Below are 27,393 nucleotides of genomic sequence, written 5' to 3' on the forward strand. Positions count from 1 at the left end.
ATTATAAGCTACAAAACCTCTAAGTAAAGCAGAACATACTAGGATTTAATATACTTCTTCTTCTTCTATACATGTCTCTCCATTACTGGAGATCATGTATAGAAGAGTCAGTTTTTAAATTTCTCCTTGTTCATGGCTAGGGGGACATGTTCTTGGACTGTCTTGATGACAGTCCACACTCCATTTATGTTTCTGACCCAAGACTTCTCCCTTCTTCCAACACCTCTTTTACCAGCAATTTTCCCCATCAAAATAGTTTGCTGCAGGCAGTACCTATCGTTGCGCAGTGTACGACATCTCACGCTGTTTGATGGTACTCACTAACTCGATGTTCGTCTGCACTTGGACAACGTCCAACTTATGCGCAGTCATATGTCCACATCTCGAAGACTTCATTCTTTTTACGTAAGTATTCCACTAAGTTCCATGCCTCACAACCATATAAAACAACGGGACAAATGTAGCATTGCAGGAGTCTGGTACGGAGTTTCAGAGAAAGTTGACGGCTGCAAAAAACTTTCCTCATCTTCATAAAAGATGTCCGTTTCGCTTTTCCATGGGTCTGTTAGCCATGACCCAAGATATTTGTAGTTGTCAACTGTTTGTCTCAATATTCTAGGTAAGGCCAAAACATGTTATGATAGGTGTCAGGACACAGTCAAAGGCATTAAAGCAGTTGACTAGAACCTGAAAGGTAAAGAAAGGGGGCTTTCTGGATCCGAAATCTGAAACATTCAACAATTTCATAGTATACATTTGGTTCATGAATTAATGCATAATACATTGGTAGAAAATCAAGGGCAAATGTCACATTTTGATAATAATACTCTGAGAATTGACTCTACTTCAACAGATAGGAGTTCTAGAGTTTTTAAGTTTAATGAGCTCAACGAATCCAAAGATTTAGATTCATTCGAGCATGTAAAATCACATCGTGAGCAAATGCAGTGCGCTTCACTCAGAAGGCAGCGTCAGGAAGAATATGAACTCCAAATATTAAAACATCCGCTTTACATTAATTTAATTTTCAACCGACTCCAAAAATAGAGAAGGTGCTCAATTCGATTTTATATATTTTGGTTTGTTAACTCATATCCTGCCGTCTATGGGCTGATTTGAATATTTTTTTTTGTTTGAATGTTGTAATTAAGAACCTCGCCCTGTTTTGTAAGTGGATGAAAATTTTCTGTTACACAGACATATGATTGACTTTTTAGCTTTATTGAGACGTAAAATGCACAATATTACGACTGAAGCTGATAAAAACGAAGATGACAATAAAATAAGAAAGCGAGAAATTACCATTGTGACTAAATCACAAAGGATTTCTCACAAAGTCGAAGAAGCATTAGCACATGTTAGATAACATACGAAAGACGCGAATGGCTGCAAATTTCCCATACTTATTAGGGTTGCCACGTATTACAAACTGAGACATAAATATTCGGACGACCGAGAATTCCTCGGATTTTTAAGAATGTACAAAACTTGAACAAAAAAATATAAACTAATAGGACATCCGGATTCGAACCGGGGTCTTCTGCTTTCCGGATCACGCAATGTCGCATCTGAGGAATTATAGTCTTCTATATATTGACGAAATTTACCTTTGTATTCTAATGTTATTGCAGCTGTTTCTCATTAAAACACGAATAAAACATTTTTTTTTATTGAAACCTTGCTAGATCGTTTTATCGCCCCCGAAATTCTCTGTATACTAAATTTTATGAAAATCGTTGGAGCCGTTTTCGAGATTCAGATTATATAATATATACAAGAATTGCTCGTATAAAGATAATATAATAAGATGAAAAGGAATAAAGGGCATAAAAGGGATCTATTTTCTCAAAATTGATTCCTTTAGAATTCGTTTTGATTTACTAATACTAATTACTAGCTTTGACCTGTGACTTCGTCCGAGTACAATAGTTACTTTGGGCAGCATTGTTTATTTTTTAATATACTCACTTTACAAATACTACACATAGAAACTGCTGTGGTTATTACATTTTTATAAGTTACAAACTATAGAAATTTTATCCCCCTTTTTCATCCCCGCACAGGTCTAATTTTAAAAACGCTAGAAATAGAAAATACAAAGTTTCATGGTTTTATCATCGATAATGACGAATTTCCATACAAACTGACATCCCCATCATTTATTTTTTGCAACAAAAGGTTACCTATGTCCTTTTTCAAGCTCTAGTCTGTCTTTGTACTAAATTTTATCAAAATCGGTTCAGTGGTTTAGGCGTGAAAGCGTAACAAACAAACAAACTAACATTCACATTTATAATATTAGCAGAGATTAATGTACAATCATTCTTTAAATATTATATATTCGAACTGAAAAGCAAGTAGTGGTAAGTGATAGTGCAGTGGTAGTAAGTGGTGGTATTTAAGAAACACTAGAAGATGTTGGAGGAGGCCTAACCGTATGGCACACCGAACATAGAGACTTATTATAAAGTAAATATAGTAAATTTTGTAATTAAGAAGAAATGTGTAATATTTATTATATATTCTCGAATGGCGACCACGTACCGGAAGACGCAGAGTTGGTAGGACAAGATGGACCGATGATCTGGCCAAGATTGCCGGGATACGTTGGATGAGGGCAGTCGTGAGCCGATCGTCGTGGAGATATTTGGAGGAGGCCTTTGTCCAGCAGTGGACGTCTTTCCGCTGATGATCTTGATGATGATGTGTAATATTTTGGAGTTAAAGGCTTTATTATTATAAAGTAGGAATATAATAATCGTAGGTAACGCAAAGGGTAACACCATCGACAATAATAACCCTAAATATCATAGAGGTATCATTAACGTATAGAGAAGCTATCGAAAGCATTGCTTTGTTTTGCTAAATCCGTTGCGCTCCAAATAGATACCGCAGGCGTAGTCACAAAGTGCGGCAACTATTACTCGAGCCGGCTTCGAACAATGCGTGAAGTTGACGTGTCACATGTTCTGTTAAACTTTGGTATTAAATGATACTATAATGCCGGGTGGCATAGTAAAACTTTTTAAAAATAATACTACAAGAAATAAGAAAGACACTGGGATCACGTATCATCAGTAAATATTTTGTATTTTATTAATTTCAATGTAAAATAACACGAAGCGTATATAAGTTACAACATTTGAAAGATGTCATTGAGTGTCAAGGTGCCACGCACACAAGCATCTAAAAGTTGCCACAATAAAAGCTATTGTTCTTAGGTAGTGCGGTATCTAGTTGGAGCTCGTCCAATCCTTAATCTAAGGCTAAAAGTCTAAAGTTCGCTGCAGCGCAGAAACAGTAATTTGTCGTCTAACTAGACTGTAGATACAAGCAAGGTTTAACATAGGAAGTTTAGATAAAATATAAATATTGTTATGTAAATAATAATAATTATTATTTTTTCTAAAGAAGTTAAAACACAAGAAGAATTATATCATCAATCACTATCAGGTTCTTGATTTTAATTTTTATTCTTATTTACTGATAAAAGAGTAAAATGTTCCTGGGACACCGTCATTTCTTTTAACTGATTATCATTTCATTTTATATTTTATATATATTCATCCACTTTCACATTTAAAAATTTTCACTCATTAAATAAAATAATTGTGAATAAGAAATTGAAGATTAGATTACTAGCACATGTTATAATAATATAATGTTAATGAATCTAGAAGAAAAAACACAAGGCACCTCACAAACACAAAGTATTTTATATCTAAATAATAGAATTCAGAAGGTCGACGTGAATGGCAGGAGATCTCCTGGGACTCTCTTCAGTATAGGGGTACCACAAGGGTCTATTCTTGGACCGTTCCTCTTGCTTATCTATATAAATGATCTTCCATTACTAATAGAAAAAAACACAAGGTAGTATTATTTGCGGATGACACTTCAAAGTGAAAAGAATCCAAGAATTTATATGATGAAGTAAAAAATGTATTATAACAAATAAAATATACAGTTTAAAATACGCATTTTTTAACCTGTTAGTGCATATTATATCTATTGTTTTAGAATAGTTTTCGTTGGTTGTTTTCTTGTTATTTTTTTTTTATATTTTCATTTCGTCACACGGAAGTTGTTAGAACGATCTGCCAGATAAGTCATCTAGTAAATAAGTATAGCGGTGAAGTGATAGTGATACGATTTGTTCACATTTTAACAATCTGTTTTTTTTTTATAATAATATTGACACACCTTTACACAAATTATCTTGCCCCAAATTAAGCATATAGCCTGTTTTATGGGTAACGATATATTTAATAAAATATACTTACTTAAACATATATAAAAACATATATACATACACAAAAACATACATAAATACATATAAACATCCATGACTCGAAAACAAACATCAAAATTTATCATATAAATGCTTGCACCTACCGGGATTCGAACCCGGGCCCTCTAGCTTAGTAGGTAGGACCGCTAACCACTCGGCTATACAGGTCGTCTATCTGTTTTATCTGTAACTTTGATGTTGTCAGTAATTTATGTAGCCTATAAAAATCTTCAACTTTACTTGGATATTGTGAAACAGCCGCTTATTGTGTTATTACGCGAAGTAAAGTTATTCCAGGCATAAAAATTTTTGTCTATAGAATTACATGACGGAGAAGTAATTTTAAACTTGGAGTAACTTTACATCGCGTTATTAGTAAGACAGATAAAGTACTAAATACTTAACCACCCATAAAGTATAACAAATATTAATTACTTGCTTTTACTCGCGACTTTACTTTGGGAAGCATTTCTTATTTTATAATATACTCACTTTGCAAATAATAAACTATAAACTGCTGTGGTTAATACATTTTTATTAGCTAACAATTATATAACTTTCATTCCCCTTTTTTATCCTCACACAGGTCTAAAATTTTAATAACGCTTGAACAAATATTTATTTATTTATTTCTTATCAAGTGCCTAAATACAAATTTTCATGGTGTTATCTTCGATAATGACGAACTATCATACAAACTTTTAACTTCCACCCCCTATTTCAATCCCGCCAAGCCTTTTATTCGCGATAAAAGGTAGCCTTTGTCCTTTCTCAAGCTCTTGTCTATCTCTGTAATAAATTTCATCAAAATCAGTTCAGTGGTTTACGCGTAAAAGCTTAACAAACAAACATACATTTATAATATTAGTAGGGATAAACACAGATATGTCCTTGCTGTTAAAAGTAATATTTTAATCGGTCTTATTTAATTCATAATGGCTTGTTAATACTCTTTTCAGATAGATACAAGCAGTATGATAGTTACTGGGCCTGCTCATTTAATTCCTAGTTTAATTCAGTACAAAAACTTTAAAATACCAATAGACCAGGGTCGATAATTTTTTAAACCAAAAAAAATAATAGTAGGATAAAACTCATTAGAAATTGGAATTGAATAAGAAAAAAATGAAAACCAACACGTTGTTTTTTTACACGCTTTATATTATTTAATTTATCACATAAATTTTGAGGTTATGTGAAAAAAATGTACAATCAAAAGTTGTAGATCTTTTTATTACCTACAACTTTGTCATTTAACTATTTTCCATAGGATTTACAGTTTTGCCGGAAATCGAGGTAAACCGTTTTCACAACACCCCCACCTTTTTCCACTTCCCGACCTCAGATCGTCCGTAATTTATTTTTCCTTTTATTTATATTATATTCTCTCCCGTTTTCAATGGGTTTAATCCAACTCTTTTTTTTTCTCTTTTTATCATTTTCAAACGCTTCAGCACTGGGCTACAAAGATTATTTCCCAGACTGACTCAATGTTGTATTACTTACGCATATTGACAAGGAATGGACAGATTTCTAATTCAGCTTTCATGTGAATTGCATATTTAATAAAACACCGGTTTAACAACTCTCTAGCAAGTTCGACAAGGACAGATCTAGATACTAAGTAAGGTAGAATCACTTTGATGCTAGTTTTTTTTTATGGAATAGTATATATATCGTATCGTCCCGGAAACACCGCACAAGGAAGCTCATTCCACAGTTTTGTAGTACGTGGAAGAAAGCTCGTTGAAAACCGCACTGTGGAGGACCGCCACACATCCGGATGGTGGGGATGATATCCTAACTTGTGGCGTGTCGTGGGAAGGTGGAATTCGGCGGCAGGAATTAAGTTAACAGCTCTTCGGAACAGTCCCCATGATAAAATGCGGTAGAAGACACACAATGAATCAAATCTCTACGCAACGCCAAATGATCCAGCCATTCACAGAGCAATGGGTCCGATGTAGTTGGATTTACATATATGAGTTGCAGAAAAACGGAATGCATTAACACATAAATCAAATGATTAATATCTAATGAAATTTTAATTTTTCATTTATTAGTGTATTTTTTACCTACAAAAAAATCCTTCGTGGCAACCCTGAAATTAATAAGAGGATACCGGTAATAAGTAACACAGGATGTTGTAAATTTTAAACTATTTCCTAAAGACGATTAAGTAATGTTTGTTTACTGACCGTTTACGGAAAACGGATGTTGTATTATTAAGTAATACAAGTTGAATTACAATTATATCTTAGACGGAATTGGAAGATTCTCATCTACTCCCGTTCGTTGTCTGGCATCCCGACTGTCAAACCCTTTCCTCAGTAAATTTACCAGTGGGGGGGGGGGGGGGCCCCTTTGCACAGGATGCCGGCTAGATTATGGGTACCACAACAATAGCAACAAAGAACAGTAATGCGTAAACATTACTGTGTTTCGGTCTGCAGGGCTCCGTAGCTAGTGAAATTACTGGGCAAATGAGATCTTATGTCTCAAGGTGACGAGCGCAATTGTGCAAGTGCCGCTCAGAATTTTCGGGTTTTTCAAGAATCCTGAGCGGCACTGCATTGTAATGGGTATTGCGTATCAATCAGCTCAAAGTCCTGCTCGTCTCGTCCCTTATTTTCATAAAAGAAAAATTGTGGAGATTGATAAGGATTAAACCTTACATCTAATACCTACTGCCTGCCAGTACTTCATCATCATCAGCCGGAAGACGTCCACTGCTGGACAGAGGCCTCCCCCAAAGATTTCCAAGACAATCGGTGCTGCGCAGCCCTCATCTAATATATTCTGGCTATCTTGACCAGATCGTCGGTCCATCTTGTGGGGGACCTTCCAACACTTCGTCTTCGTTTGTGGTAGCGTTGCCGCACCCAGGGATTCTTAACAAAAAATTAAAAATTAGTTAAATAACCTCTCAAAAACATGACAGACACTGCAAGTACTTGAAGCTATAGATTTAGCTTCTAGATGAATCCAAACAAAAGTACTTAAACACTTTTCAGTTGAATTTCAATACAGTATCAGATCGAACTATCTGGCTGTGTACATCAATTTCATCTGTTACTATTACTGTTACTCCAGCTTAGAAGAGACTCGATTGATATTACGTTTCTTGTAAAAAAATGCCAAAGTGTGGTGGATTGTCTTGAACTCCTCTGCATGATTGCGTTACGAACTCCAAATCGAATATTAAGAAAGCATGATCTACTTTACATACCTACCAGTCATTCTATTATGATTGCTAATTATGACAGTAATCACGACCATCATATTCACGAAGCATCGTATATAATGAATTCAAGCGCTAAAGGTTGATCCATCCAATATACGATAATTTATATTTATACAATTTATTATTTATTAGTTTTTATGAAATATTGGGTATTATTTAAACACAATTCATATATTGAATGCAGCACCTTATAAACTATTTTCTTTGTTTATTGTAAAATAAAATTGTATATTTTACATTTTATTTTACTCTGAAATAAATTTCATCGAAATCAGTTCAGTGGTTTACGCGTGAAAGCGCAACATTTTACATTTCAGTTAAGTTTACATTTTACTCTATTTGGTTGAAAAGGGTGGTCATTGAGTTTCTTATATTATGTTCTTCTCACGAGCTCAACTTTTTTCGAACATAATATAGGAGTCAGTAATTAAAAATTACTTAAATATCTTTAATGACAATTCAAAAGCGCTTAGTTTAAGACTTAGACTTAAAGGGTTAGAAGAGGAATGGAAATGTATTCTTACGATATTAAGTGGCAATACCAGTGACAATATAACTTGGGTCTGATTTTATTCCACGGGAACCTGAAACTTAAGATGGAATTTATCAAGTGCCTGTTATTTCTCCTTTAGGTCTTGGCAGCCATGGTCTGACAGCAGACGGATCAGGAACCCTGATATCACTCCACGTCGCGATGAAGAACGAGCTCCAGAGGCACGTGGAGGTGTACAAACAGGCGCTGCATAAACTGGATGAACTGGTAAATGGAGTTTTAAATTAAAAGTTCTTAATCATACATCGCATCATGTTGACGACGGGCATTGCGCGTGTTTTGTAAGCAATTTCTTGCCTTCCTGACAGCCACTTTGTGGAATCAATTACTGGATGCTGTTTTCTCGAACAGATACGACTTAGAGACCTTTAAGAAAAGAGTATACTTACACATTAAAGGCTGACAACGCATTTCTTGACACCTATTGTTGCTGATGTCCATGGGTGGTTGCCTTTCCACTCCCCATACCGTGAGCCTCTTGCCCGTTTGGCCCCTCTTATTTATAAGAAAATATGTAGATTATCTATAACCCGTTTCTTCTACTTTCTACAATATTAATTCTCTTCAGAAGTATTTGTTTTTCATGGAACAGGAGGATAAACGAGCGTACCGGTCACCGCATGGTAACCTTATGGTCACGATCACCGCTGTCCAAATTCGCTTGCAACACCAGAATAATCTTTAAGGTTCTAAGATGCATGTAAATGGTTCATGGAAACACCTCGATAGGAAGTCCATTCCATAATGCGAATGGCGAGAAAAAAGTTCCATGAAAATCGTCTGTAGAGGAACGTCTAGTTATGATCGCTAAAGGTCTACAGGTTGATGCAAAGAATTAACTGTATAACATAACAATTCCACTCTAACTCAGTGTATTTTATAAAATGAATATCGATTTTCAGTCATCAGTAACCGTCAATCAAGACCCAGCTTCATCGTCACATCAGCGCCTTCTAGCGTTGTCTCACGCAGACGTCGAACGTCGACTTATCGATAACAAGTCGCTCCTCACTATCGTCGACAAGCCAGCGCTGCGGCAGCTCCCAACACTAGTCGCGTCCTTGGCCGCTAGGGTTGACAACGACAAGGCAGTACTTGCTTGTATCGGGCAGATCAAGAGGAGTGACCCTACGTTAGACTTGAGTGATACAAGGTTAGTAGAGTTTTTATTGAGTTGATTGATTGGCTCCTTTGCACAGGATGCCGGCTAGATTTTGGGTACCAAAACGGTGCCTATTTCTACCGTGAAGCAATAATGTGTAATCATTATTGTGTTTCGGCCTGAAGGGTACTGTAGCTAGTGAAATTACTGGGCCAATTGTCTCAGAATTTTCGGGATTTTCAATCATCCTGACCAGCACTGCATTGAAATGGGCAGGGCATATCAATTACCATCAACTGAACTTCCTGCTCGTCTCGTCCCTTATTTTAAAAAAAAGTATATAACTTAGTTTTACTTTATAAGAAATTTATAGAACGGAGGAGTTACAACTTGAATACTTCAATTTATGGAGTAGTGAAGTAAAGTAAGCAATGATTAAAGGGGTATATTAACAAATAAAATTTGAAAAACAAAATTTTATGAACGATGCGGGATTCGAACCCACGACCTCCTCGATAACCTGCCATCGACTGTAAAGTAGATCCTGTAGATGAAGCCACAGCCTGAGAGTTGAACAAAGCAAACAGAATTTTATAACGTGGCGGTACTCGAACGGTTAGCTCAGTTGGTTAGAGCACCGGCACGGAACGCTGGAGGTCGTGGGTTCGAATCCCGCATCGTTCATAAAATTTTGTTTTTCAAATTTTATTTGTGTATTAATCCTAGAAGTGAGGGTTATCACTTTAAAAACATAACATATTGTTGGGGTATATTAATATTACACATTATAAAAAAGGGCCCTGATGATGAATGTATGATGTTATTAGGTGACAATTTCTATTATCCTCGTACGCTCAACTATCCTCGTATTGCATTAAAAATTGCACTCTTAAAAAGAATGTATGGCCTTTATCAAACTACTGGTGTTGGGTGTCAGCTTTCAATCGAAAGGATATTATTGCAACCACTATAGATACAGACTCCCATATCGTTGGAAAGGTCTTGATGAGAAAAACTTTTAACAGTTGACTTTGGGTTTCTAGGCGGTCGGTACCAAAAGCTATTTAGGTTCAAACATTTCCAATAGAGTGACATTAAAAATAAGGTTTGTTCACTAGAACGTGGCACGCTAGGGACGAGCGACTCGTCGCTAGTCTTAAAATATATTGTAGTCTTCAAACATCTTACGTCGGCTGTTGTATCAAATTCACAAATTCAAAATCACTTTATTCATGTAGGTCACGGAAATGATACTCATAAATGTCAAAAAAATATTCTTCCTTATTGAATCTACCGCTGATTTGTAAAGGGTTTAGCTAATGAGAAGAAGTAGCAAGAAACTCATTGCCACTCTTACAAATCATTTCAATTACAATATAGTATGTAAAGTGATGCAACAAACATACTCAACCGTCAAATGTCAATGCCTTACACGAGTAAGTCAAAAAAGTAAATGTAAAATAATACAATACAAAAGTTATTGAGTACAGTAGCTGCATCATCCACACATACCATAAATAAAGGTATTCTGTAAGTATTTTATAAGGGACTAGCTGATGCCCGCGTAGATAAAGAGTTTTACAGATAATAAGCAAGTTTGTAATTGAAGATTATCTCAGGTCCTATTCCAGTTTCGGTTCCCGTTTTCGCTCCCGTTCTCAACATATTATATGAATGTTATTTCGAGGAAACACATAGCAATGTGCAAACTATATCTACTGCTTATAGCTCATCGACGTGAATTTCAATTTATCACAAATCCCACTTGGATTATTCCGGGATAAAATGTGTCTTATTCCTATTCCATATTCCTATGTCCTTTCCCAAGGTCAAGTCTATCGCTGTACCAAATTTCATCAAAATCAGTTCAGTAGCTCTGGCGTAAAAGCTTAACAAACAAACTTACATTCACATTTGTAATATTAGTAGGGATTTTATAAGGCGTTATAAATTATATATATATATATATATATACTAGCTGACCCAGCAAACGTATTGCTGATATTAAAATCGCGATACAAAAGTAACTGTTGATCGTAGATGGGTGAAAATTTGAAGTTGTATGTATTTTTTAATGCTGACTCATAATCAAACAAATTAAAAAAAAAAATGTCAAAAAAATTAAAAAAAACCGTGTGAACCACCCTTAACATTTAGGGGGATGAAAAATAGATGTTGTCTGATCATGAGAATCGGTCAAGCCGTTTCGAAGGAGTTTAACTACAAACACCGCGACTTGACAATTTTATATATTAGATTTATATATAATAACTTTTAAGGATCTGAAGCCTGCCACCACAAGCAGCGCCCGTTCACGAGCATGACGCATGAGCCAGCCATCGCTCATATCTGTTCTGATATAGATATCATAGTGGGAAATATTCGCACGGGTCAGTCTGTTTAGTGATTTGTGAAGCGGACGCGACGCAAAGAGCGTGCAAACCATACCGTACCAACAACCAACCACCGTGAACTGATGTTAACGATACCAACTGTTGAGTAGCAGATCCAATTACGATAGCATATTATTTATGGCTACAAACTCTGCAACACTGATTGATCACAATCACCTTCAGCCACAGTACAACTAATAGAACAGTAGTGTAACTCAGCGATCTCCTTGTAATTATACCTAAGTCTGGGCGGTGCGCTAGGGTTGGTACTTACAAAACTACTGAATGGATTTTTAATGAAATAAAAAAAAACGGTTAACATATATTTTTTTAAATGAAAATAAGGGTCGAAACGAGCAGGACGTTCAGCTGAAGGTAATTGATACGCCCTGCCCATTACAATGAAGTGCCGCTCAGGATTATTGAAATACCCAAAAATTCTCAGCTGCACCACAACTGCGCTCGTCGCCTTGAGACATAAGATGTCAAGTCTCATTTGCTCAGTAATTTCACTAGCTACGGCGCTCTTCAGAGCGAAACACAATAATTCTTACACATTACTGCTTCACGGTATAATTTAGTCAGCATCCTGTGCAGAGGAGCCTCCCACTGGTAAAAAAAAGGCTATAATTTATAATGATAAGTGTCGAGTAAGAAGAAAAAACCTCTGCAATCTCCGAGCTATTCATGTTTGCGCCGCAAAAAACCGTAGGAGTTTAAATATGCATCATAATAATATTATAAATGCGAAAGTTACTAGGAATGTATGGTTAGTTTGTTACTCTTTCACACAAAAACTACTGAATGGATTTTAATGAAATTTTGCAATAATATAGCTTACACGTCAGAATAGCACATAGGCTATAATTGAGTACGAAATAAATCTATGTTCTGCAAATGCTCGGAGCAATTTTCGAATGAAAATTCTGCTTCTGTCGGAGAGAAAATAGTCGAACATTAAAAATAATTTATATGGCAAAGAAAAGTTTTCCTGGTCAACTAGTATAATATTATATATTTATATAAAATTATTCAAAACAACACAATGATTTTAATTATATTAACAATATTTAAGATTATTACATTAAATTAAAACTACCCTTTCGGGGAAGTGTACCAAGAATACTGGCAGCATTTCAACGTTGGATAGCTAATTGAAGACAATATTCATTTATTGCGCTATCGTACACAAAAATGACAATATACTGCATAATAAATTTAACACTTCAGATTTCAATTACTTATTTTATATTAAAAAGTTTATCGCTCAGAAAAATCAACTTTCATCCATTACTTCATCGACTGTCTTACGAATTTTCGATCAGGTCACGTGTCCTGACGCCAGTTTAACATTTTATATCCATCCCAAAAAGAGTGCTCAACGCAGCTAAAGAAGCATTCACTTCAAAAAATTTATTGAATAATATGTACTAGATGTTATGACTATTTCTAGAATACGAGCCGTATCTCTGTACTAAACAATAGTTAATCTAAAAAATTAACCATGATTACTAACAATTAGCAAGTCGGTATGAACTACGCAACAATAGTATCGCCTTATCTTTCCCATGTTTTGTAGATGAAAGTTATTGTGTAACATATTTTTTATAGTAAGTGCGCTTCCGTTTACACACAATTCTTTTGAGCCGCCCGCGCCATGTCGTTGACAGAATTATTTTAAACTAGCTTTTACTCGCGACATCGTTCACGTGCAATAGTTTAATTAGTTACTCTGGGCAGCATTTTTTTGTTTTTAATATTCTCACTTTGCAAATAATACATACAAACTGATGTGGTTAAAAGATTTTTATAAACTTCTATATATGGAATATCATCCCCCTTTTTCGTCCTCAGACATGACTAAATATTAAAAACGCTAGATTTCAGTGCCGCTCAGGATTCTTGAAAAAATTCTGAGTGGCACTACAATTGCGCTTTTCACATTGAGACATAAGTTAAATCTCATTTGCCCAGAATAATTTCATTAGCTACGGCGTCCTTCAGACCGAAACAAAATAATACTTACACATTACTACTTCACGTCAGAAATAGGCGCCATGGTGGTTGGTACCCATAATCTAACCGGAATCCTGTGCAAATGAGCCTCCGACTGGATTGTGTATTCTGGTCTTCTTTGCGTGAAAAATCCTTGAGTTCAAGCTCTTTTTGAGCCTGTAGTTTTCTTCGCGTGAAACTTGATGAACGATACACTCAAGCTCTAATTTTATCATGCGTTTGTGTAAGTTTCCTCGTGTTTTTTACCGTAACCTAGTGCAAGCAAAAACTTGCCAAAGTTTCAACGCAATCGTTTGAACGGTATGGAAGCGCATTAAATACGGACCAAACAGACTTTAAATTTAACTTTTATATCAATCGGGTAAATTTAATACTTATAGATAAAAATATTATTTTAAATGTAAACGGTATAGAAATTAATGATAAAACTGAAGTAGGTCGTGTGTTTGACAAGTTCTTTGTTGACATACCGAGTAAAGTTCCACAACACCTTGACTCCAGTGCAACTAAAGATGATCTGCTAAAGCTAAATATCGGTACGACTGAAGCTGATCACTTGCTAAAGATAAATATCAGTGTTACTGGCTTTGCGTTTCAGTTTGAATATGTGACTGCCACATTCCTAGTCTATTTTCTTGTAATCCAGACTTTGAATATTACACCTTTTATAATAAAAATTTTACATTAAATTTGTTTGTTTTACCATCTTTTTTCTTTTTTAACACCCTAACAATATCCTTGCAGACCTGTAGCTGGTGTGTTGATGAGCTATTCGCGAGGATGTGCCGCCGTGCTATCTCAGATGAACGAGCCTCAGCCCCCAGTGGAGACTCCAAGATCACCAACAGACTCCGCTAGCGATGGATATCATTCAGACAGCGATGATTCTCACCAACATCCTGACAGGTAACAAGAAAAGCTGTAATTATTAACATTTTGCTGAGTTAGCTTTTAATATCTCCATTTGGTTGCGCGTAATATATATATGTGTTTATATTATTTTGTGTGTCTCTCCTAGTATCCCACTCCTCCTTCAGTATCTTTTTTACCGCTTCTACGTACCTGTGAATACCACTCTCAGTTCAACAATACAGCCAAAGGCCAGTGGACTTCTTGCGAAAAAGTGGACTGTATGGAATGGAATTAGGAACTGATCTGATGAAGCTTGCACTGCCGGTGACACTTGTTCCGGTCTTTGATTTACTCCCATGGGTTCTGGCGGTTTTCCTCAAAACTTCATAATTGGTTTCGCGGTGCGTTAATTTGCGAGATGCGGAGCAAGCGGGTGACTTGCGGGTGCGTGTCTCAAGGCTTCGTTGATTTTAAATAGCGTGAAGTGTCGCCTGCGCGGTGAAAGGATAGAAAGAGAGATGGCGCTAGCGGATTTCATAAAGCCAAATAAAAATTCACGAATTACGGAAGCTAAATTGAGATATCGACATTGCTTTCAAAGTGGTTAGTAAGTGACATAATTGGAGAAGGAGCTTATCCAATAAGGTAGGTACGTTGCCTTGCTTGCGTCATATATCCTGATTTAAGTACTTACACCACCTACTTATAATTTTTGCACCAGCCATTACAGTCCACAATTCCACGCCACCACCTTTACTATAATTCCTTCCATAATTTTTCATCAAATTTAATGATATATTTAAACCGCTTTTAGCGAAAAATAGACAAATGCTTAAAATATTGAATATTTCAAAAATATGAAAAAATTAACAGTGCTAATACAAAAACTATCTACAGAATGTAGACCGCCCGCTTAAAGACGGAGGTTCAGCGAAACGTTACTATTAAGGTTATTCTTCGTTTTTTCAGCTATACTCTTTAATATATGTTTTTAAACTTTTGTCGACGATGCAATTGCATGTATCGTGGTCGCGGCGGGACTGCGGAGGCGGCGAGGAACTCTTGACACATTGATACTTGACATTAATAGTACATCAATCTGTCCACGCGGCGTCTGGTTCGTTTTGGTCTTTGATTCCCTAATTCGTGACACACACTACTGACGATGTCCATACTTTATACTCTTTAAAAGGCATAAGAACGTATAAAAGACATTTATTTTCTCAAAAGTTTATTCCTTTAGGATTCTTTTTGATGTCATTTCTAATATACTAGATACAACTACCGCTACGGAAACAAAAGGCGCTCTGAGAGAGAAAAAGCGGCGCAAGAAACTTTCCCAGTATTTTTTTTTGTTTTCTTTTCTTCAGGCTGTCCGATCACTTAGATATTCAGCTGTGGAGTAATATGACTTACGACAGAGCCATTATTTATTAAAACATTTAAATTTATTTATTGATAATGCCTGAACATTGGCTGGCACTTTATTATAAAAGTGTATACATTTACCCTTAAAGCTATTATGTATCTTATGAAGCATACTATAATTAGTTACAAGTAATCCCTTATTTCTAGTGCTATAATAATGAAAATCATTATTAGGAACAAAAAGGTGACGATTTTTGTGAACGTATATTAATTTTTCATAAATGTACTGACAATGAACAGTCATAATTATTATTAAAATATACCTACAAATACGATTATTTATTAAAATTCTGCTTACATGAAATGATAGAATATCAATAGTAACAACCTTACTTATTTTACACGCTTTTATTAGCTTCACCTGTATGTATGTATGTATCTTTGTAACCGACTTATTTGGGCGCGATTTTGACCAACTTTAAACGGCCAGATTACGTTCAAACTTCGTAGATTTATCGAGGAGCGATGATAATACATTAATTTGATAAAATTATTCCATTATTCAAATTGCAAAAAAAAAATTTTAATTTATATAATTTTGATCTATCGTCTATAAGGCACGAATTAATGTAATTTTAAAATTTTCAACCATTATCTTAAACCTTTTTATCTAATGTTAGTAAATTTTTGAATACCAAAAGAGAATTTTAATTCAACAATGCAAATAATACCTTAAAAAAACTAAAAATAACACTTTTATAACGAAACCAATATTTTTAGCTCAGTGCGTAAAAAACGTGTTTCTTAGTTTATTTTTAACTACTATTAATTTATATTTTAATGATTTCAGAGACAAGTTGGTATCACAGTATGCTGCAGTTTGGTCCCTGGCAGCCAATGAAACATTAGCAGCTCTTAGTACGCTGGAGGAACTACGTCACACCCCGCATCTTAAATACAAGATTATATTCTCTGTGGTTGTGGTGAGTGTTGCCAGTTATAAAAAATATTATCGACTTGACGGCCTGAGAAATGTTGTTTTTTAATAAAGTCCCAGTCGAGTTTTAGACGTTGTCACTTATTATTGTTTTTAACCGACTTCGAAAAAGAGGAGGTTCTCAATTTGATTGGTATTTTTTTATGTATGCCTGGGTAGGCTGGTGCTTTAGGGTTGTTTGGTTCCAGACGAAGCTATCTGGTCAAAGTCACTCGTGGAGAGTGTAGGTACATTTGGCTTAGCACCGACTTAAGCCCTATCAATAGGTAGTACATATTATAAATAATTTTATTAAAATTAAAAGTATAAGGATTGCATGAGAGGTATATAAAATTAAATCTTTAGTTATTTTATACTTTTCAGTTTTTGAAGTCGGTTTTCTTAAACGTAGTTTTTTTTAAAGTTTAATATACAATAGCAGATTATCAAAACTATGAGCTAGCGTGGGACTAGATCATAGACTTGCAATAAGTTACTGTAACCGATTTTGGTTAACAAGTTGTAAACAGTCAGCCACGCTGGACATTAGCTCTTTAGTATTTTGAATATTTAATCATTAGTTAACGCACACATAAACAAATATATTCGGACTGTCGGATCGTCTACACGCTAGTGAACTATAAGTCTATGGACAAGAATCTAGATTATGATTGTAATTTATGGTTTTAAAAAGAGTTTCTTGCACTGTTTATTTTCTTTTTTTATGACAATAGAGACGAGACGAGCAGGACGTCCAGCTGATGGTAATTGATACGCCCTGCCCATTACAATGCACAGCCGCTTAGGATTCTTGCAAAACCCAAAAATTCTGAGCGGCAATACAATTGCACTTGTCACCTTGAGATATAAGATGTTAAGTTCCATTTAGCCAGTAATTTCAGTAGCAACGACGTCCTTTAAGCCGAAACACAATAATGCTTACACATTACTGCTTCACGGCAGAAATTGCTCATAACCTGGCCGGCTTCCTGTTAAAGTTGCCACCCACTGGTAAGGTAAAATTTTCTTTCGGAGCCCTATTCGTGCCATGGTAGTGATTCAATTAAAAGAAATCTAATGGAATCTATTTTGACTAAATATATTTATATTATTTATAATCAAGTGCCTTTTATCCTTAGCCTATTCGTATGTCAATAACCAACTATCGAGCATGGTCTTAATGGTATTCGATCAACCTGTCCCGCGGTTCATATCTTATTACACAAATAAAATTTGAAAAACAAAATTTTATGAACGATGCGGGATTCGAACCCACGACCTCCAGCGTTCCGTGCCAGTGCTCTAACTCTCTACCGCCTCGTTACAAAATTCTGTTTGATTTGTTCAACTCTCAGGTTGTGGCTTCATCTACAGGATCTACTTTACAGTTGATAACCTGCTCAACCCCAATATTTGCATATTAGGAAATTGACTTGAGATGTCGCTCTTGTAAATCTAAACAATATGTTTTTAAAGTGATAACCCTCACTTCTCGGATGAATACACAAGTAAAATTTGAAAAACAAAATTTTATGAACGATGCGGGATTTGGGGACTGCGGGACGTGCTCTAACCAACCGAGCTAACCGTTCGAGTACCGCCTCGTTACAAAATTCAATTCAATTCAAAATCAAAAACATAACATATTGTTCATATCTTATTATTTAAATCGTAAAGCTTATATCTGTATTGGGAGTTGACGCCCTCGAAATGTGGTGTTGCCTGCTCAGGATTCCTTGCACAGCTCACCGCACAAATGTCTCTGGCTCGAAAGAGCTCAGGGTTAAAAAAAATCAGCGGTTGTCTCAGATTTGCCTAGAAAGAATCCTGAAATATTTTGGGCACATTGCTCGTAGAAGTGAAAATAGTCTTGAAAGACTGATTGTGACTGGGAAGGTAGGGGAGAAAAGACCGAGAGGCCGAAGTCCGAAGAGATGGTGTCAAGTCGGTGCTTGCCTGCTTGGGTTGTTTTGTTTCTAGACGAAGCTATCCCGCTCAAAGTCATGCGAGGCGAGTGTAGGTACCTACTCGAACGGTTAGCTCAGTTGGAAGAGAACTCGCACGGAACTCAATTCAAGTCCTGCATCGTTAATAATTTGTTTATTTGTAGCCTTGATCAAGTTCTATCAAGCCTTCTTTTTCATGATTTACAGCTCTCATTCCGAGCGGTGATCAGTCTCCGAGACCGCCGCATCAGCGAGGTGAAGACTCTGCTCGGCTGTGAGAATGAGAACTCACCAGCCATCACCAGTTTCGTTTCATCAGCAATGAGGCTGATGAGGACAACGGCAGATACATTCCCGTTGGGTGAAGCTGAGAGGACCGTGATAAATCAGGTAAGAATTGTTCTAACACATTGCGGATATCAAACACAGACGTCACTCTAAGTCAACTGTATGTGAACACATAACAGACCGTCCTAATCGCTACTTCCGGTTCGACCAACCAAAAGTTTTGGTAAAAGAGAATAGATTTCTCCCAAGTCGAGAAGCCATTGAAATGTAAAAAAAAAATACCCAAATTTCAATAGAGACGACGGTCTAAAATTATCTAACACCTGGAATCCAATAATCTCTAAATTAAAAGCCACAACTACACATACAATAAAAGAAGAGGACACTGTCAGTAAATTTTGCCAAAAACCATCTGTCTACAGCAAATAGGCAATAAATGGCGCTAAACTTCATAATGAAAACTATGACAAATACTATCTTTGACTCATTTTATGTGCAGTCCCCCTGAAAACGAGATCTGGAAAGCTCGTGAAACGTCGGGTTATCACTTTAAAAATAACAAATTGTTTATGATAATAATAATAAGGCTGATAACCGAACGTGTTTCCTTCACTTTAAAATCTGTTTCATCTTCCATTGTTTATTACAGTGACGTTCTAAACATATAGACAAATCACGTTGTATAAAAATAAAGCCGAAATATGGAACATCCCATAAATTTTACCATAAGCTTCGACTGCTATATCCTTACATTGCCGCAATTACTCCAGTTGATTAAAATATTTTTGGCAAAAAAGGAGCAATGTAAAAAAAAATATTCAGTTCAGGTTTGATTCGGACTAATGAGTATTTCTATTTATTTTGAAATGATCGGGTTCCTAGCCAAAAAACAGTAAAGTTAATCGATTAAAAATAAATATATAAATTCGATATCTTTTTGTGTGGTGTACAGGACCTGCCTAGACAATAGATTCCCAGAAACCTCTGTTTTGCAGATTACGAAAACGCTGAGTGAATATCGCAGCTTATCCACTTGCGGAGCGTTACACGCCCTTGTTGCTTCAGCTTGCCGTGCGGCGTGGCCACTCTCACTTCACTCTCCGCCGCTGAGAATCGACACAGACTTCACACCAGGTACTAATGAACATAAAATTATTAATTTTCGTAATCATTATTTTAGCCGGAAGACGTCTACTGCTGGACAAAGGTCTCCCCCACAGATTGCCATAACGATCGGTCCTGCGCTGCCCTCAACCAACCTGTTTTGGCAATCTTGTCCAGATCGTCGTTCCATCTTGTGGCGGAACTACCAACACTACGTCTTCCGGTACCGTTCGAGGACTTTACTGCCGTTGAACAAGCAGGTTTTTAACCGGTGTGTGATGCCAGTGACGACATATGGAACGCCGACGTGGTCGCTAAGTATGAGCTTTATGAGGAAGCTCACTGTCGCGCAGAGTTCAATGGAGATGGCAATGGTCGGTGTCTCCCTGCGAGATCGAATTAGAAATGAGGAGATCCGTTGGAGAAGCAAAGTCACCGATGTAGGTAGACAGTTGGTTGCGAAACTGAAGTGGCAGTGGGCAGGACACATAGCTCGACGGCCAGATTAATTTTAACAAGAATCAAATCAAAATCACTTTATTCGTGTACTTTAGGAAATGACGAAGTTTTCGTTGCTTTTATATTAACCGCCACTTCGGAAAAGGTTGAGCTTTGATGAGAAGAAGTGGCAAGAACCTCATTGACACTCTCTTAAATCAACACTCACAGCTTCATCTTTTTACAAATCATTTCAGTTACAATTTAAGTAAATAAACAAAATACGTAATAAATAGCTATAGCAGCTAGTCCTCTATATTTTTACTATGCTATAGTAAGCCCGAAGGCTTACAAGAAAAAAAGAAGTTTTGTATATTTCTTGAATGTGTGTTTTGTCTTGAATTTTATTGTAAACTTTAAGACCTATGAAGGAGACCTTAACTCTAGCTAATATTAATAACCATGCTTTATTCCAGTGGTGATGAACCCAGACAAACATTCACGATACAACGAGAGTAGCGACAGACGTTCAGATCTCATCAAATCATTTGTGTGGCCAGCGCTGATGGATGGCAATAGGTGTGTCTTCAGAGCAGTGGTGCTGACCTGATGCTGGTGGTGCTAAGATGCTGTACTGAACATGTAAACTATATTTTTCTGAACAAGAATATTAAGCCTTATGAGTAAATAAAGAAAAAAGCTGGTCAGAATAAAAACAAGTCTTCTGCAGTTTTTATGTGCTGATCCATTCATTACAGATTCAATGTTGATAGATAGGTAACATATAATAATACGTTACAAGAGTTTTTCTTTGCTTGATATTAAGGCCGGACCGCATTAGAGCGGCACTGCACAGCGCAGCACAAAGCGACGAAATATTATTTCAATCATTCCGTATAGTACATGTGTCACTGGGGTGCTGCACTATGCGTCGTGATAGAGTTACCTCTGAGAGAATATTTTGACGCGCAGCGCCTCAAGAGGCGTGTCGCTTGAGTATTGTTATTTATAGCGTCCTGTGTCCTTCTTCATATGTGAAACAAGCCTTGGATTGTGAGCTATCCATTTCTTCTATTTTTTTTCTTTTCCATACATCGTTCTTTCTCTGTGTACATCAAAGAAATTATGACCAAATTCACATCACTATCTGGTATCGAAATGGTATAGATATGACGTGAGCTGCTGTTTACTGCAGTTTTAATGCGATTGGTACCGTCAAGCGACGCGAAGCTACGCGCCGCAATGCGCTGCTCTAATGTAGTCCGACCTTAATCTAAGGAAAATATTAATAATCATACTATTTAATTTACTCATGTGAGTAGTGTCCTTGTTATTATTATCTGTTTATTTTGTAACATTGTCTAATGAATAATACTTTTTCATTAGTTCCGCCACATTCAAGATTAAATTTAATATCTAATTTGCGAGGCTATTCCTTGAACCCAATAATATCACCATTAATATATTCCATAGCTTGAGGTTTTAGGATTTGTGCCTAGATCATTTATACGTTTATATAGATTATGACAGCTGTGAAGACGTCTAAAAAAATTTAATGTAGAGTTACCCTCTATTTTGAGCAATGCATGCACAATTACCGTGTCATACAAATCGCGAGTGTAAGACTTATCTCGTCACGCAAACTAAACTAATATTCCTGGCTTGTTTTTATCGGTTGTCTAATAGCAATAGACTCTATCTAGATGTATAATTTATCTAAGGGATTGTGTTCTAAATTATTCTACAAAAGGAATTTAAAACAAAATTTATGAACGATGCGGGACTCGAACCCGCGATCTTTCACATTCCTTGCCAGCGCTCTTTCCACTGCGCCAAGTGTTCAAGTGACATATCGTTGATAAATCTTGTATGTCTTGTTCAACTCTAAGGTTGTGGTTTCATCCACAGTATCTACATTATGGTTGGCTCAGTGGAAAGAGCGCTCTCACGGAACGCGAAAGGTTGCGGGTTCGAGTCCCGCATCGTTTATAAATTTTGTTTTTAAATTTTATTTGTGTATTTAATCCCAGAAGTGAGGGTTATCACTTTAATGAACAACAATTCGAAAATAAATTGACTTTATTTTCTATCATATGTATCGACATTAAGAAGTTATATATACCTATATAATGTATTACATAAATTAATCTAAATTATATCAACTCAATGCTCAAAACGTAAAACAATGAAATGGTATGGTTTTCGCTATAAACTTAGCCATTCATTTAACATAATATTATATTTGTAAAGATTAATAATTATTGTAAAATATTTTTAATAATATAAGTATTAAAGTTTGTATTGTCTTTATATTTATTCTGAAAGTTATTTATTAATAAAAATGTATTTCGTCAAATAAATAAATGTAAGGATATTAATTTTGTTTTATTATGATACCCTAAATTTGCGTCGACTTGCATAGAACATAGCATAATCTGTAGGTACTTATATTATAAATGAAAAAGCGAATAACTCTGAGCGGCACTACAGTTGCGCTCGTCGCCTTGAGACATCAGATGTTAAGTCTCACTTGCCCAGTAATTTCACTAGCTACGGCGCCTAACTTCAATTGAACTTCGTTTTTCGTTGAATAGGGGTAGACCTACTTAAATATTCCGATTCGGAAACAAAGAGAAATTCATAATCTTAAAAGATCTGAATGTCTATGGAGCATTGGTATTGTATGGTATTCTAGGCCTTCTGAATTAATAATATGAATTCAGTTTATGAATCCAGAGCGCCATTGCCGATATGTGAAGCCAGTCTAATTCAGAATAATTCGAAACAAAATCTAATAACTTCGGGATAACATCATTTGAGCGATCCTACGGCAAATTGAAAGCAAGATGAACTTACGATCTGGTCAAGATAAATCGATGCGGGCAGCGCAGGACCGATCGTCATGGCGATCTTTGGGGGAGGCCTTTGTCCAGCAGTGGACGTCTTCGATGATGATGATGTTGGAAGCCCGAAGGACATCAATATATCGCTCTTACTTGCAATAAATGCGAAATTGTGAAACATTTGAAGTTATACTTCTTTAGGCGCGTTATGAAAAAATTATGAGAGTGAAATTTTAAGATGCGCGATGCGATCACTGCAACACAAAAGTTCCTAAAATTTCCTGGATCGTCTATTATTAGGACAGGCAAAGGGTTCAAGCCCATACAGCCGTATTCATTATTTAATAGCTAATCGTCAAAGCCATCTTTGCACTATTTTTACAAAATTGTTCTTTCTAACATCGTAGAATAGCATCTTCAAAGCATCAACGAGGCATAGATAATTTTAATGATATTTGTTTCGTTAGGCCAAAGAAGTAAATTCTTGCGTGCATACATAAGTACACACCCACTTTTTTTAGATTAGCGTATGATTATGGCAACACTACTTATGAAAACAAATTATATGAGTTTTGCTGAACTTCTCTCATACTTTACGTTAACATGAATTCACAAAATTATAATAAACAACTTTTTATTTGCACAGGAAAACATCTGTCGAGTCTTGTAGTTCATAATACCTAATTGCACAGCCGTTTAAGTTTTAATGTGTATTTTTAGTACTGGGTTATGGTACTTTAGAACGAACTGTATTTCGTTTATGAGGACTCCATAGAACATTAAACGAAAATTATTATATTTTTTTAAACTTCAACCAAAAATTTAGTTCTATGAACTACATAATATAATTTAAATAATGTGTACAAAGCACTGAAAAAGGATTTATTAATTTACAATTTTTTTTTCATGGTAAAAAAAATTATAAAATATCTTATATCATAAGACTAACAAGATTATTAATACTTTATTACTACTTCTAGCTTCTCTTTTTTTTAATCATTCGTTACTGTGTGCTTGTGTTGTTTTGGAAATTTTCTTTCCGCACGCGCATTACGTTTGGAGGCAGTACGGTTTATAAAATCTTATGTCATACTGGCCCCTGGGTTTATATAGAATTACGATGAATACTTATACAAAAACCTTTTCTTTTCGTATAATAAATGCAATGCAATATCAATTATATAATAGTAATAATAGTATTGACACACTTTTTACACAAATTATCTTGCCCCAAATTAAGCATTTCAGTTTTCATTAAATTATCGATAAGTTTATTAATTTTCGTACAACACTAGGTATTTTGACAGAAGTCAATCTATGGTTATAGAGTTCTTATTACTTCAAGTTTTTATATGTTATTTGGCAATTTAAGAAAAAGTTAGGAGATTAGCGGATATGTTTTAAGTTTGAAATTGATATAAATTTTTTCGTGATTGTGAATTTAGGCCTATCATAAAGAAGAAATTAGTGTGTGTATTATACTTAATAGATAAATGTGTAAGTTTGGCGACATCGTTTTCCATAGTAAAATGACATGATGCCACTTCTACTATTTTTTTCTGTTCTGTGAATGAATTAGTAAAAAAGCTATAATTGTTCTTAGATAGTGTAATTTTCTTGACATTAAAGTAGCTTTATTTGATAAATAAATACAAATTGTTATAATTTTTAAATAAACAAAAATTATAATTCGCCATAAAACTGCGCTCGATTTCTGAGTGTCATGCGCTCATCTATATGAAAAGACATTGAATCTTCATTTTGGCATATGAATCCTTTTAATATTTCACAATGAAAAATCAGGATGACTAACAACGAAAGCAAAACATTATTTCACCTTTTCAGCAAATAGATCTATCAGCAGCTTATCGGGAATTAGTAGTTCTTGATAAATGATTCACACTTATATCGGCTTTTATCAATACAGATAAGATTGTCCGCCATCATAATCTAACATTATAAATAAGGTCTTTTACAATTAACCACAGTATCAACAGAACATTGCTAGCAAAAAGTTTTTATTACCCTGTGTTTAAAAAGTGTTACAATGAGTTATCCACCTCACGGACCACCTCCTCCGCCATATTATGGGGGGCCACCCCCTCCATGGGGTTCTGGGAACCATCCTAGACCCCACTGGCCTTATCCACCCCCAGAACACGGCCACCCTCCACAAGTACCATACCCGTACTACGTCCCCGGGACAGTCATGGTACCAGTCCCTATTATGCCAGTTCCTGCAGCTGAAACATCACAACCCACTTACGTCACAAACCACATTTACCACGGATCTGATTCGTCGAGCCAAACGGACAAAGTGCAAATTGCTGAACTTTCTGGAGAGTTTAACTGGGTACCAACAACTTCTACTACAGCGGGACATTTATCTGGGAAAGCAGTTCTGGGAGGCCACGAAGGATGGGATGGAAGTCCCTTGTGGGTGATAAGAGCATGGAACTGTGGAGATCTGATTCCTGGGAAATTATCGGTCAGACATAACGCTGCGTCAGTAATGTATAATGGAAAAGAAGTTCCAGTCCAGAATATTGAGGTTCTTTGCGCAAAACCAGAAAGCTTAAGATGGGTACCATCTTCGAATGGCAATGTCCCACCTAGCGCCATACCTGGAGGAAAAACAGCAACGGGAGAAACGTTATATATTGGCAGAGCGAGACACCAGCTCTCATTGACTCCAGGGAAAGTCCATCCGAGTCATAAATGCTGTTATATCGGTTTCGCGGGCGCTGAAGTATCACATACGATCTATGATGTTTTATGCAGGTTAAGTTGAGTGGTTGGATAGGTCTGATAACTTACTTATGATGTTTATTCAACTAAATTCTGTACCGCGTCAAGGAAAGAAGATACTGGAGTTCCAACGAGCTGTTTTCATGATATAAGTATAAGATATCTTAAAGGAAGGCTTTAATACGGATTTTCATCGCTTGTTTTCAACACAATGAAAAAATGTAAAAAAACAAATAAAAGACTGTTGAATTTACATTATGTTGTTTTTTTTTTAATGACGAGGACATACCCGTATACATACATAGAGGACTCCGGATGGTATGTGAATACCATGGCCCATATTCTCTTGTAACACCTTCGAATTCGTGCAAAATCCACCTTCGCACAACACGCCTCAAATTAGGATATCATGTCCACTATGTGGATGTTTGGCGTTCCTCCACAGTGCGGTTTTCAAGGAACTTTCTTCGAAGTACTACAAAGCTGTGGAATAAGCACTGCACAAGGAACGACCGGTTTATCCGGGACGATACGACATGGGTACCTCTAAACAAAGCGTGTACAACTTCCTTAAAGGCTGGCAACGCTTCTGTGATTCTTCTGGTGTTGCAAGAGAATCTGGGCGGCGGTGATCGCTTAACACCAGGTGACTGGGCATTTTGGTGATCACTTTAAATCAGTTGACCTCTTCCTTTTCCATAAAAAAATGTATCATATCAATGAGCGAGGATAGAACCGGGTAATTATCGTAAAACAACCGGTTAAATATGAGCCAGATTCTGACACCTCGAGTTTCGTTAATAAAATAAAATTCGATATGTTTTTGTTCCTGAAAGTATTGTTATAATGGCAACCAATTACAATCAATTTATCGCTTCAAGTCTCGTGTTAAAAAGCGAGACGGATAGACACTTAGAAGTATCAACGTAAGTGATTGGCCTTTTTTGCAGGGGCCTGCATTGGTTTTCTACCAAGGTAGGCACTGTAGAGTGTAGATCTACTTAGTGTAACGGCAAACTTACTGGGTGGGTTGTTCAATAGAACTTTGGATAAATATTGACGGAACTAAATTAACTTTAATACCATTGGTGTACATTAATTTACTGACCTATATAAGGCAGGCATTGCCTAATTGCCTATATGTAAAGCATGCCCCTGCTAGTGAAAATTAAATTTTTAAACCCTTGCAAAATATTTTGCTTATGGTTTATCTTCTAACAAGGGAAAATTG

General features: G+C 36.0%; 2 protein-coding genes across 2 annotated transcripts in view; both read left to right on the plus strand.

Annotated features, from left to right (window-relative positions):
- LOC126977171 (uncharacterized) overlaps positions 1-22,945 on the plus strand; it is a 50,401-nt gene extending 27,456 nt beyond the window's left edge. The window contains exons 4-10 of the mRNA XM_050825874.1: positions 8,168-8,295; positions 8,991-9,241; positions 14,344-14,505; positions 16,670-16,802; positions 18,949-19,131; positions 20,025-20,163; positions 21,048-22,945. Of these exons, the coding sequence (XP_050681831.1) occupies positions 8,168-8,295; positions 8,991-9,241; positions 14,344-14,505; positions 16,670-16,802; positions 18,949-19,131; positions 20,025-20,163; positions 21,048-21,181 (1,130 nt within the window). The 3' untranslated portion in view covers positions 21,182-22,945. The remainder of the gene's footprint in view (positions 1-8,167; positions 8,296-8,990; positions 9,242-14,343; positions 14,506-16,669; positions 16,803-18,948; positions 19,132-20,024; positions 20,164-21,047) is intronic.
- Positions 22,946-25,407: 2,462 nt separating this feature from the next.
- Positions 25,408-26,417, plus strand: LOC126977181 (cell death-inducing p53-target protein 1-like). Its single transcript, XM_050825896.1, has one exon. It carries the CDS (start codon positions 25,462-25,464, stop codon positions 26,203-26,205), a length of 744 nt encoding a protein of 247 aa, XP_050681853.1. The 5' UTR covers positions 25,408-25,461; the 3' UTR covers positions 26,206-26,417.
- The last annotated feature ends 976 nt before the right edge of the window (positions 26,418-27,393 follow it).

This window comes from Leptidea sinapis, chromosome 44 (genome assembly GCF_905404315.1).
Source record: "Leptidea sinapis chromosome 44, ilLepSina1.1, whole genome shotgun sequence".
NCBI lineage: Eukaryota > Metazoa > Arthropoda > Insecta > Lepidoptera > Pieridae > Leptidea > Leptidea sinapis.